Source organism: Lontra canadensis, unplaced genomic scaffold, assembly GCF_010015895.1.
Source record: "Lontra canadensis isolate GAN:19392208 unplaced genomic scaffold, GSC_riverotter_1.0 scaffold49, whole genome shotgun sequence".
Lineage (NCBI taxonomy): Eukaryota > Metazoa > Chordata > Mammalia > Carnivora > Mustelidae > Lontra > Lontra canadensis.
Genome location: NW_022631043.1, coordinates 9,737,196 through 9,751,084, shown reverse-complemented (window position 1 = coordinate 9,751,084; position 13,889 = coordinate 9,737,196). Strand labels below are relative to the sequence as shown.

Sequence of the window (13,889 nt, the reverse complement as noted above, 5' to 3'; positions counted from 1 at the left end):
CGCAGCAGTCCATAAATGATAATGACGGCTAGTACCATTGTCATTACCACTATCCCTACTCGTCTTCAGGTAATAACAGGGATGTTATTAAAATTCTCATAGACAAGTGGTTCTTGAGCTTGTCTGCAAACTGGAACTCACCCAGACAGCTGAACTAATCAGAGAGCACCAACCCAGAGTTGGTGAATTAATTCATCTATACTATGTTCTGGGCTTTGAAATTTTAATTGTAATGAGTTTGAGAACCACTATGATACACAGGCACCAGATTCACATCTATACTTACAGATATTTGCTTGTGCACCCATTCATATGAGCATACACAAGCTGGCCAGGTTCCAGGAGTCCTGCCCCCTCTATGATAGTGATGGTCACATAGGTCACGATGAGTTAGGTTATACTGTGGTAACAAAAAAGCCCTAAACACTAGTCCTAATGACAACCACAGTAGCCATCTTCTGGAGTCAACAAGATGAGCTCAGCAGTCCCTCTTGACACTAAGCCTACGCATCTACCCTCAGGTCTTTCCTGTTTCCTCTTTTGTACTTCACCCTTTTTCCAAGGTCCAGTTTAATGAGTTTGCCAGGCCCTGAGTAAATCAGAACCAAAAAAATATACTAGTATGGACAGACAGGGAGGAGATCTGTACAGAGGATCACCACTGAAGACTATCAGGAATGGAGACCATGCTTTGCTTGGCTCTCTATCCCCAGGACCCAAAACATGGTAGACAACTTAATAGAAATTTAGATAGGTAGATTCAGTATCATCAGTAATAACCTGAAAAAAATGGAAGGCAGATACAAGAACTCCAAAAGAAAGCATCAAACTTGAAAGTCAACTGTGTCAACTTGTCACCAGCCACCATTTCGATTTCCCCATTTTGGTAATTTCTCCCAGGATGAAACCATGTCCAGCGTGGTGCAAGTAAGTGAAGGTCAGGATATCTATGAATAAACCAGTGCTCTTTCCCACGGGCGGCAAAGCTCAAGACATGCACTGTAGGTGCAGGGGGCAGTAAGAACACAGACATCTGGCCACCAGCATACACATGAGTTTTGGTCAATCATCTCCTGCTCTGTTGGATGTTCTATCTTTACAGAGTCTGGAGAAAACCAGAAAACCTGGCTTGCACGTCCTTGTTTTGGCAGTTTAATTTAGGAATCACACTGGCTTTACATAAACTCTTCACCAAAAAACATATTCTGTATTTGGAGCACAGGAGTTAGTTAACTTGAGCCCAGGGGAAAGAAGCATTGTATACAATTACATAATAGTTACTCTATTACTTTAAAACCAAATGGAAGCCTCAGGCAGCAAAGTCAAAAGGAGAGGGAAATCATTTTTGTAAAATTATCTGAATGCAACCATCTCTTCTGATGCATTGTGAGTTGACAATGGTTCTGCTTTTCTCAGAAGCTCATTCAATTACAGCTTGCTTATCTGGATCTGGGAGAGGAGTTTTCCTCCCCTCTAGAGTTAGTTAAAGAAAAAAAGCTGGCAGAATTCCACTAATAAAAGCCTGAAATGAAAAGCAGTATCTACCCCCAAGGCCCTGCTTGTTGTAAAGGCATCATCAGATGAACCTTTGTAGGTTTCTGCAAACATCACAGAAAGGAGAGGAAGGAATATGGGACAGCCTCCAAACACCATGCTCTCTTGGGTGTGTGCCTGCTAACAAGCGACTTAACCTCTCTGAACTTGCTTCCTCACCTGTGAAATGGAAATACCTACTTGACAGGGACATTATGAGAACTAACTAAGGAAACATGTAAAGTGCCTAACGTTCAATCAGTGTAGTAAATGCCCTTCCTCTGATCACTGCCCACATCTCGGGAAGCTCATTAGAATGTGAGCTTTTTAAGAGAAGGGGCATTTTTTTTTTTTTAATTTCAGAGATCGGACCTTACTCATCTTCCCGCATGCATATCCTACACATTGCCCCCTTACAGACTCTAGCTGCGTCTTCAACATCCATTCTACCCTTCCCACCAGGCAGTATCCTTCAGTCATTCCGTCCTCATTGCCATTTCTGGGAATGATGAGTCTAAGCCAATCGGTGTTATCGCATTTCCTCTGCCGCCATGATGGACTGAGATGGAGGTGTCCTGAGGTGGATTCCATGAGAGGAAAACTCAGGAATCTTGTTTGGTGGCCCTGGGGAGAGATGGTAGCTCCTCCTTGCCTGGATGTGATCCAACAAACATGTGGTCTGAGAGGTCCCAGCAGCCAGGTCACCACATTGGACAGCTCTCCTCTACATCCCCTGGAGCTCACCTCTTCCTCCTGACGTTTACCGGCATCTAACAAAGCTGCTGGCAGCCCTCTTACTACTATGAAGGGAGTCAACCTGAGAACAAAGTCAACAGACACAAGTGCAGAGCCCAGAGAATCACCAAGAAATGAAGTCGGAGCCCTGATCAAAGTGTGCCTGAAACCAATCCCCTATGTGAATCACTCCACTGCTCTATCAATTATCCAGTTTGAAATAGGTTCTCTGTCCCTTTCGACTCAAAGCATCCTAACTGATACACCCTCCTGCATGGCTCAGTGAATCACTGAGCAAGGGAGTGTGCAGAGATATCATCACTCTTCAGGGATTTAACTCAGACTTCAAGTTCCCTGGGAGTAGGAGCCCTCATTGGTCTTCGCCAGCCAGTATCTCAGGCTTAACAGAGTTTCTGGACTCAAGCCCTCAATAAATACTTTTTTAAATAGGTAAATGGAATGAAACTGACCAAATCACCCAGAATATCACAGCCTTTTAAAGGCCTACTCCCCAGATGTACCTGGCTCAGGGGAACACGAAGAGGGAGCTCACAGGACTGGGAGCCATCAGACAGGCCCGAGCTCAAATCATAGATCCAACTGAGCCTCAGTGTCCTGCCCTGCAAAATGAGGTTGTTAATATCTACCTCCCCAGGCAAGGAGAGACATGCAAAAATACCTAACGTTGCATTCAAGAAATATGTATTTCCCTCCTTCCGTTTAGATAACCCTGCCATATGGCTAACCTCACCATATGGTGAGTCCTGTTCTGGGGTTCAAAAAATAGGACCATCATATGTATACAATATGGGCCAAACCCCAGATTACCCAGCAGAGCTGCCTGGGAGGGTGAAGACAGGTAATGCATACCCTGAGCCTCCCATCCCTCAACATGCACCCATTCCCTTCCAGAGAGGGATCCTGGGCAGAGGGCATAGATCAACGAGGCCTCTGGCTGCGACGCTTCCTCTTCGTTTGCTGGTTGCTTCCTGGCAGAGGCAGGGGACTGGAGCAATCAGCAGCCCCACAATCACAGCCCCAGGGTCTGCTGAGCCAACCCTTTACAGGTGAGGCGAAGCTCAGCGAGACAGTCAGCTTCAGGAAGGCGGGAACCTTGCCTCATTCACCGGGACACCCCCAGCACCCAGTAAAAGATTTCCTGAGCACCTGAATGGAAAGAGTGAATGGATGAACAGGGAGTGATGAAATCAGAATTCTCAGAATAGAACGGTAGTGAAACCTTGTTAGTGCACACAGTGCTGGTTATGTAGCAGGCAAACCCCAGCCCAGAAATGAGAGAGGACTTCCGAGGCTGGCACATGGGGACTGAACTCTGGCCCGAGGAATTCAGTGCCTTGGTCTGAGCCACAGGTTCCTATTCAGACAAGCACCATTATCAAGATTAAATAAGATTTTTATTTTTTTAATGCAGCTACAAACAGGGAGAAAAGGTTGACAAAATATATACCCAGATATTAATAACAATTAGCCTTCGATGGTAAGAGTATGGGAGGGCGTTTATTTTTCCCTTTTGTGTGCATTTTTGGATCTTCTACAATGAGCATAAATGGACTGTCTAGTAAAAATAAAATGAAAATAAAAGTGGGGAGATGCCGATGTCAGTGTCTAGCCCAGCCTCTAGGACATAAAGTGGAGACCCAGCAAAGACTCCCTTTCTACGAATGCCCTCCAGACGTTTGGAAACGGCTTTCATAGGTCTCTTATTTCCTGTTAAATATTTCAGCTAATGTCATCCTCACAGGACTTGATTTCAAGGCTCTCTTTTATCCCTCCTCTGTGCAAAGGCTCCATCTGTTAAAACCCCACTCGGGGTATTGTATAAGCACGCTCCCATTTGCTCATTCAGCTGTTAATTCATTCACTGAGTAAACACTGGTTAAAAACCTACCCTATTGGACATCCTTGCTTTTGCTTTACCCACACCTCCCTCCATGCACAAAGGGTTCCCAGACTGGGGAACATCCACCTCCCCTCACCTTCATCCCTGTGCTCTGGGAGGTGCACACCCTACCCCCCAGGATGGCCAATCAGAGCATCACCTTTGCCTAGGACAGGGATTGGTCGGGGGACGGACATGTGACTCAGATAAGACCAATCAGAAACATGGAGACTCAATTCTAAGACTTTGCTTGAACTTTTGGAGAAGTGGCCTTTTTTTTTTTGCTCCTGCTAAAAGTGTTGATAGCCATCTTGCCACCACAGCCCAAAAAGAAATGGTAGGTGACGCCAAGGGACAGAGAAACGCTGTGTAAGCCTTCGCAACACCGTTTAAACCACGCTTGGATTTATATCCCTGGACTTTTCAATGGCATAAACCCCCCTTCTGTGGAAGGCAGTTCAAGTTGGGTTTCTCCATGGAGGTCAAAAGAAACCTGGCAATGACCTCAGAAGGACATACGCTGCACTCTGGCTAGGCACAGAGGAAGAGATGACCCACGCCGTCTTTCCTGGCACTCAGCCTGCTGTGGAGACAGCTACAAACAGCTACAATTATTTAAAGCCAGTAAGATAACTGCTTTAATTAAATACTACACGGAACAAGAGGAGCGTCGCGTGGGGGGAGCCAGGAAAGGCCTCACACAGAAACAGCAGTGAAACTTACTCCGCATCCGCACTCATGCAGAGGAGACAGAATTACTATCTGGGGAGTTGGGAGAACACTGCTGATACACATCTAGCTCCCAGAAAGCTAAAACCACTGCCTCCCACACCACACAGGGACACTGATACTTAAAGTACTCAAGGGCACTCTGTGAATGAGCCCACAACACAGCCTCTCGAGAGACCGCAAAGTGCCAGTGTCAAACAGCCCTCACTGGCAAGAGTTTCATCTGAATGGTACCGACGATGTCCCACTCGGAAACAATACTCAGGGCAGTTTTTGTGATTTCGATGCTATCAACTTTTCACTCCAGTCCTCTTGCCCATTTGTATTACAGCTGATCAAATTGCAGCGTTGGAACAACAGCCCTCAGGAGATGAGTAACCTGTTTACTGCATTTGTTACCACATGATAAGGAAGAGAGAAGAGAGCAGGCGTCTGGTTCCATCAAAGGCTTGGTGATGGGTTGGAAACGGGGCTGCCTGCAGGAAAGAACAGGAAAAGCACCCTGGGAACATCCATTTCACTAAGGAAGGCCCTGAAGGTGGCCTTTTTCAGGGAGCAAAGCTAGAGTTCTTCAGCCCTCTGATGATGCATACACAAAAGAGTTGGGAAGACAATAATGAGTCACAAAAGGTCACCGCAGGACAAAATCTCTTAGCCTTTGCTGTTTCTCAACACATCAGCGATTCATTTGGTCCACAAACACAGCTCCAACTTTCCAGAGCAAAGAGCCTTACAGATGGGAAAATTAATACTGACAGAACACTTGCGTGTGGTCTCAAGACAGGTGCCAGGGACTAATGGCAGGACAGAGAAAGGCTCGAGAGCCCTTCCAGATAACCTGGATATCTGAGAAGCAGCTGGGTCACCTCTGCTCTAAAACAGCTGAAAGACTGCTGGGACTCTCTCCTCTTCTGCTGCATGCCACGTGACTTTGCACAAAAACTTCTCCTCCCCTCTCCTGCAAATGTGACTTCCGTGGACACGTTCAGTGGGCAACTGCTAGGGTCCAAGCAGAGCCTACCAATGGGGAAACCCACAGTTTAGGGGCGCGAGAGGACTGAGCCAGAAACCAGGGAAGTGCCTGGTGCTCAGCATGTGCTCAACAAACCCCGGGGATCAGCAACCACACGGAGATCTGCCAGTCTCCTCAGAAAAGGAGAGGGGCTTTCGTGTTGAAAACTCCCGAAGTGAAGTTTTCTGTTAACCATTTTATTTTTAACAGAAAGGATACTATATGCTTAAGCTTTAAAATTCAAAAAAATATGGAAGACATACAACGAGACATCTTCTATCTATCCACTGTAGACCCCAATCCCTTAAGCATTCCCTCCAGGAGGTAAGCCGTATTCCCTCCAACCACCTTCTTTCTTGGTGTCTGCCAGCAACAGTGTATGCATAATCAAGCACATGATGTGTGTGGGTGGGTGTGCAGACCTACGTTTACCTCCCACTTTTCCCCACGCATGGGAACAAACCACCTATACTTTTCTGCATGGTGTCTTTTTTTTTTTTTTAATTTAAGCATATACCCTGGAGATCACCCCTTCTCAGTAAAATGACCTACTATTTAAACACTGGCCCAGTATTCCACTCTAAGAATATACCATAATTAATTCAATCGATCTCCTACCAACAATACATTTCAGCTGCTTCCAGGGTCTTGCTGTTACAAACAATGCTGAGATGAAGACACATTACGTACATCTTCACATAGACCATGTGTGACTGTAGGAAAGATAGGCTTTGTAAGATAAGGTCTTTGAAGAAGAATTTAGGGTCATGCAGTTAGAAATAGCATAGGACCAAACTGCCCTTCAAAGACCCTGTGCTCAGGGGAGTCTGGGTGGCTCAGTCGGTTGCATGTCCCACTCTTGATTTCCCCTCCGGTCACGATCGCAGGGTCGTGGGATTAAGCCCCACATGGGGATCCACACTCCCCAGGGAGCCTGCTTGGGGATTCTCCCCCTCTCCTCCGCCCTCCCTGCTGCTTGCCCATGCTGTTTCTCTCTCTAAAATAAATAAATCTTAAAAAAAAATCACCAAGATGCTGTACTCATTTTCACTGTCACCCATAATGTGATATATATGTCACTCTCACCACCCACATTCACAAAATGTTGTTTTGTTTTTTAATTTTTTTAAAAAATTTTATTTACTTGAGAGAGACAGAACGAGCAGGGAGAGGGACAGAGGGAGAGGGAGAAGCAGACTCCACACTGAACAGGGAGCCTGATGTGGGGCTAGATCCCAGCATCCCAGGATCATGACCTGAGCCAAAGGCAGACACTTAACTGACCAAGCCACCCAGGTGCTCTGTTTCATTTTTTTTTTAAACACAAGGGAAGAAAGGGGGCCAGAGCTCCACTCTTGTCCCACTGTCTCTCCGCACCCCTGTGATATCACACATGACATTACGACTTCCCGTAAGTTCATGCACAAGCCAGAAATCACAGGTTAAAAACAGAATGTGCATCAGAACCACTGGGGTCCTGAGGCCGGCTCACACCAACTCAAGGGAGCTGAGTGGGCACATCTCCTCCCAATTCTGGGTTCAGGGATGGCAGATGGGTAGCTTGCATAGGAAGTGTTTATACCGCAGAAATCAGCAAATGCTACAAAGCAAGTGTTCTTCCCCTCTACCCCAGGGAGACCTTGGTCAAACGTATCAGCACATCAGCGCAAATGACAGTGGAAATGAGCCTCTGCCATCTCCTTGACTATTTCTTCCCTTAGTAGGGCCACAGATTCTTGTGACTTGGTCACAGATTCTCATATTGGAACCTAAGGACTGGAGGAGATGTGAAGGGACATCACATCACTGTGACATCTTTCATTTTTTTCATTGTATTTTGGAATACTGCCTCCCCCTGGCCCGTCTGTTTGGACATAAGCAACCTCGTCTCATTCTCTCTTCTTTATTTCTTTACCATTCTCGTGCATTCCCATCTCCTTCTGGTTAGTGCTTATTTTGGAGGATACTCTCTGGGATAGTAATGGCACACACAGACTCTAGACTACACGAGGCAGCCCAGGGTCAAATCCCAGCTCCACCCTTACCGGCCAACCTTGGGCAAGGGCACAAACTACCACGCCTTAGCTTCCTCATCCATAAAATACACATGATACTGCTTGTGCCTTCCTTCTCACTTCCTTCTAAGGATTAAATGAGTTATGTACATACACAGCGTAGCACCCAGCACATAGTAAGGACTTAATAAATGTCAACTAATACCACTGTCTCCCAGCTCACTAATTACTTCTTTGGCTGTGTCTAATGTGTCAGTTAATCCTTCGCTGGATTTTAATTTGGATGATCATTTTTCATTTGAATTTGGCCAACCTTTCAAATCAACCTATTCTCTTTCATCTTTCTTTATGTTTTCCTTAATATCATCTTCAGTCATTCATTATTTTAAGTATGCCATTTTATAGTCTCTTTTAGATCCTTCTGTTACTTCTGGCTTGAAGCAGTTCATTTCCTGGGTAGCTTGTATTATTTACCTGTGAACTCATCCCCAGAAGCTCTTTCTCTCTGTGGGAGTCCTGTTAGGTCTCCCTTTTGTTGAATATCCTTATGGGGTGATTTTGTGTTTGCACTGGGAATTTCCAGGGCACTGAACCAGTTTTGTTTTGGTTTTTTTTTAAGATTTTATTTATTTATTTGACAGACAGAGATCACAAGCAGGCGGCGGAGAGGCAGGCAGAGAGAGAGGAGGAAGCAGGCTCCCCGAGCAGACAGCCCGACACGGGACTCGATCACAGGACCCTGAGATCATGACCTGAGCCAAAGGCAGAGGCCCAACTTACTGAGCCACCCAGGCACCCTTCAGCTTTTATGTTCATTTTTCAGATGGAGGAGGTCTCATAATCTCATACACAGTAACAATGCAGATTCCACAACTACATATGGCTTTTAATCTCTTGCTGACACTTTTCCACTCAAGGCAAGCTTCCTCTCTATTTTGCCGAGCAGTGGAGTTTTTCTAGCTTCTCTCCATGAAGAAGTGTGACGGTTATGGCTCCCAGGGCTCAATTCCACCTTGGGCCCAAGTCTCACTTTAGACCCACTGTGGCATTAAACTTGGAACACCCAGACTCTATGGCCTTTTCCTGGGTACAAAAGCCCCACAGGCAGTCATGGCTTCAGCCTACATAACCGTTTGGCTTCATCTTCTCTCACCGTTTCTTGCACTTGCAGACTTCCCTTTCTGATGAGCTCCCCTAGATGCAAATCTTCTATTTCAGCCGACTCTACGTTCACATCAGAAAAGACGCACAAATCAGCACAGTCTGCCACATTGGCAGAATGTTTAGGTCTCCAAGTCTAAGAGAACAACCTACCCGGGCTTGAGCTCTGTCCGCATCACAACGGCAGCTTACTCAAGGGTTAGCTTCCAAAGTCAGCACAGATATGAAAACTGAAAGGAGTCAAAATTCTCCTGGACAATCGCACGATAAAATCTCACAATGCAGACTGACAAGCCCTCTCCCAACACAGGTCCAACACAGGCGGCGTTCCTTCAGCCCTGGATTTGGTTTCCTAGGTTGAACACCCAAAGAGAGAGCTGGCTTGGATTTCAGAGCTGGGTCGTAGGATAATTAAAATCTATAAATAAAAGAAATACCCTTGGTGGCACAAGATGCTCACACTCTAAAAAGCCATTGGAACAAAGAGTGACAGAAGGAACAGCAGATCTGTCTCTCATTCACACTCACTCCAAGAGAGACGCCTGTTGGGTGGAATGACAGAATCACCCACGCTATTCAAAGTGTTATTTTTATCTGTACTTTGTTTTTGTTGAGTAAGTATATTTGGATCTAGATAAGTCTGAAGCAGGAATCCATGCTAGGATGGATATAGGACTTCCGTAGGTCAGAACAGTGGTTATCCCTGGGGCAGCACTAACTGTGAAGGGGCGTGAGAGAATGTTCTGGAAAGATGGAAATACAGAATGCCCTATCTGGGTGGGGACAAGATGGGTGGTATAGTGAGAATTCATCAAGGGGCCCCTGGCTGGCTCAGTTTGTTGAGCACGCCACTCTTGATCTTGGGTTTGTTAAGTCCGAGCCCCATGCTGGATGTAGAGATTACTTAAAAATAAAAATCTTTAAAAAAAAAAGATTTGTGCATCTTACAGTAAGTTATACCTCCATGAACATAAAAGTTACAAGTGTACAAGAGAGACTGATGCAAAGCACCCTGCTGCCTGATCTCTGATCTACAGCTAATGCTCTGGAGGCAAGCCAGCCAAACGCAGGGCAGTGAGCAGACCAGGAAGACGAGGGGCCAAAGAGGCAGAAAAAGGAAGTGCCGGTGGGGGTAGAAGGTACCAAGCTTCCCCAAGATGGTTTTCCATGAGAGCCTCCCAGCAGTTAAGAGTCCTGGCTCTCCACCCAGATTGCTCGGATGTGAATACTGTCTCTACCCCTGTTTGGGTCCTCGCCAGATTCCTATGCTGAAGCCCAAGCTCCCGTGGGATGGTGTTAGGAGGTAGAGCTTTCAGGAGTGATTAGGTCCTGAAGACAGAGCCTCATGAATGGGATTTGCACCCTTGATGACAGAGCCCCCAGACAGCTCCCTCACCCTTTCTGCCGCATGAGGTGATAGTGAAAAAAGGGCCACCTGGGAACGAGGAAGAGGGCCCCACCAGACACCGCCTCTGCCAGCACCTTGATCCTGGTCTTGTCAGCCTCTAGAACTGTGAGAATCAATTTTCTACTGTTCAGTGCCCCCCAGTCTGTTATTGTTATAACAGCCCAGATGGACTGAGAAACCCCTTGCATTTGGAGTGAACTTGGGCAAGGTACTTCTCTTCTTCGAACCTCAACTCTCTCTTGAAATTTAAACAAGGTAATTCAGACAAAGCTCCTGGCACGAGATCAGCTCTTCAACAGTGCTCAATAACTGTCAGTGATGATTACTGTTACTGGTCACAGGAGGCTGAGAATGTCTCCTGCCCTCCAAGGTTCTCGTGGAAATCAATGATTTAACCTGATAACCTGGTAGTTTCTCTAAATATACATACAGTAAAATGAAAGCACATGGATTCTAATTTCAACGGAAGCAGAAGGTTATTTCTACTGAACTGAAATCCATGTCCTGGCCTGATATTACCATCCACTTTCATTTTTCTTCACAGTGTAGTGGTGAAGAACACAGGCTCTGAAGCAGACGGCCATGGTCAAATCCACCGTTACTTACCAACTTGGTAACCTTGAACGAATAACTCAAACTCCAGGCCGCAGTTTCTTCTCCTGTAAAACAGAGGTATAGCAAGGGTTAAGCAAATAACAACAGACCTGAGCACATGGTAAGCCCCCAGGAAATGCTAGCCCCTATGAGTCTTCCCATACCAGAGAGAAGGTCTGGGAATAACAACTCCAAATTCCATTTCTTCAGACCATTAAAGTTTACAGAGCATGTTTCTGAAACATCCTTCTCATTTAACATTCCAAAGTAGTTTTATGTATTACAAATAAAGAAGTGGAGATTAAAAAAAAAAAAATGGAGATTCAGAGAAGTAACGTAACTTGCTCATGGTTGCATAGCCAAGTAAAGAGCAAAGACCCAAACCGAAATCCTATGACTGACAGTGTGGCTGGACTGTGGGTCCTGGGGACTGAGAATGGGGCCAGGCTGTCTTTCCAAATTCAAATTTCTAAGATAAAGGACGCTAGAACTCTGAGTTACAACAGCATACCTTGGTCCCATCCCAACTTGAGTCTGATCTGGTCTGAATCATTCTATCCCTGAATCACTTCCTGTTTTAGGTTTCTTCTTGGCTGAGAAAGGAAAATAAATATGTACAGCACCCCATCCTTGTCACCCTCAACGTCTCTTACAGCAGCAGAAACTTATGAATCAAAGGGCGTTTTCATAAAAACATAGTTAACCAACGTCCCATGGAGCACAGTCACCAGCACGAGCGTGAAGATGGGAGCAACGTCCATAGCATCTAGATGTTCTTATTATCGTGTGGAAGAGAACCAGAATGCCTTTTTTGGCCTTTATTTTGATTACATCTTTAGCTGCCTTAATGTGTTCTCTGTGCTTTTCACTGGGTACTGAACCACAGGAAACCACTCCACTGGCCGCGCTTTATTCACAAAAGGTTTGGGGGCAGAGCCTGATTGTGGTAGGAGGACCCTGCGGGCTGATCATGTCAACCCCTTGTGCCCCCCGCCCCCCATCTCTCCTCTGCTTTCCCTGCATGGGTTTTCTTATTGTTGTTCCAGTTCTGTGAGAATGGTTTAAAATTCCATTTTAAAAAAATTTTTTTTAATATCTTTAAGTAGTCTCTACACCCAATGTGTGGCTCAAACTCACAACCCTGAGATCAAGGGATAACACACTCTACCGACTGAGCCAGCCAGATGCCCCTAAAATTCCCTTTTAAATCTTGATCACAGAACTGCTTGGTGTCAAAGAAAGGGGATTTAAGAACCATCTAAGCACACTTACAAGCTCTATCCTTGAATATGTGCAACACATGCCCCATGCCCTGTAGGGAAGTGTGTGCACACCACACACACGCACACACACAGACCACAACTACAGTTCTCTGGACCCCTCTCCCAATGTCTTCCAAGTACATAAAAAAATTTTTTTCTTTGTTTCAAATGTTTTGACCAGATTTACATAGTACAGAATGGAAGCAAGTTGTTTTCTTGGGGAAATTGTTAGGGCCTTGGGAAAAAGGACCTCGAAAGCAGAAAAAGGGCACTAACTTTCAGAAAAGCCTTTCTTTTTGTTTGTTTGTTTTAAGAAGACAAAGAGTAAGCTCGCCATTGCATCACCTAGAGATATACCCAGGAGATAGCAAGTAGCTCCCTCAGAAGGAAAGTGTCAAGGGTGACTTGTTTTCACTTCCATGATAGTGACTATGGCTCTAGAAACCAGATCTGATCTTGTCTCCTCTTTAGACTCACACATGGGCTCCAGCCCTTTCTCAGTCTCTCAGAGCTGTGTGACTTTGGGTAAGGCAGTGAACCCTCTGAGCTCCCATAGCATCTGCTGTAAAGTGAGAACTCTCATTCTTTCAAGAACTATCTACAGAGCCCCTATGATGTGCCAAGCACATGGCCATGGAGATAGTTCCAGGAGTTAAACCATCTCAGCCAGCCAGGAGCTCTCGTGGATTAGTGGACCAATGACAGGCAGACAATCAATTATAACAGAGTATGAAAAAGTATACAACAGTGATGAGTACAGTGTTAGGCAATCACAGAAATGGGTATTTAATTAACTCAGCGAGGGATGACAAGTGGGGAATATGAGAAAAGCTTCTCCAAGGAGGTGGTATCTAAACTGAAAACAAAAAGACAAGTTAGAATTTGCTCAGCCCAGGCAGGAGGGGATCCAAGCAGAATCGACAGCACATGCAAATGCCTGCAGGCTAATTTGCTGGTTCACATGGTCAAGCACAGGCATTGGGAAGAGAGATAGATGTAGGATATCAGACCTGGATATGTAAGCAGGTGGGCTTGCCAAGGTATCCTGCCTGGACCAGGTGACCTCCCGAGGTTCCTTTGGCCCTAAGGGCTGTTTCTATGGTCTTCTGAGAGCCCGGGTCCTCCTCCTGCCCTGACAGCCCTTTAATCAGCATGCAGAAGCCTCTGGGTCCATTCTAGGGCATCAGGGAAGTCCCAACCATCCCATGTGGGCCCTCCTCCTTCCTCTTTCTTTTCCCCTAAGGAGTGGCTGGGCAGAGTGACTCAAAGAGGGAGCTGTCTCTTCTCCTTGTCTTTTGTTTCTAAAAAAACCACGCAGAGCTCACACACGGAGTCTGCATTCCCACCAACCCCCTTCTCCCACCCAGCCCCTAGCCTAGCTGAAGAAATGCTGAGACTCCCTGTGTACCGCTCTGCCTCCTCCAGGACACTGGAAACTATCTGAGGGCTGACACTGAGTTTGGCCATCCTATCGTGCCCAGCACCTGGGAATTCTGCCTGACACATAACAGGTCCCCGAAGATGCCTACAGAACTGAACG

At 46.0% G+C, this 13,889-nt stretch overlaps 1 protein-coding gene across 5 annotated transcripts in view; it reads right to left on the bottom strand.

Annotated features, from left to right (window-relative positions):
- Window positions 1-11,624, bottom strand: part of CYRIB (CYFIP related Rac1 interactor B) — a 104,592-nt gene extending 92,968 nt beyond the window's left edge. For 2 of the 5 annotated variants that reach the window (XM_032873534.1, XM_032873529.1), the window contains exon 1: window positions 11,100-11,155. Coding sequence is in view for 2 of the 5 variants with exons in the window: in XM_032873528.1 (XP_032729419.1) it covers window positions 11,100-11,152; window positions 11,599-11,609 (64 nt within the window). In the remaining 3 variants the exon portion in view is untranslated. Of the gene's footprint in view, window positions 1-11,099; window positions 11,159-11,598 lie in introns of those variants that run through there. The other 3 variants (XM_032873528.1, XM_032873537.1, XM_032873531.1) reach the window with 3 other exon arrangements.
- Between the last annotated feature and the right edge of the window lie 2,265 nt (window positions 11,625-13,889).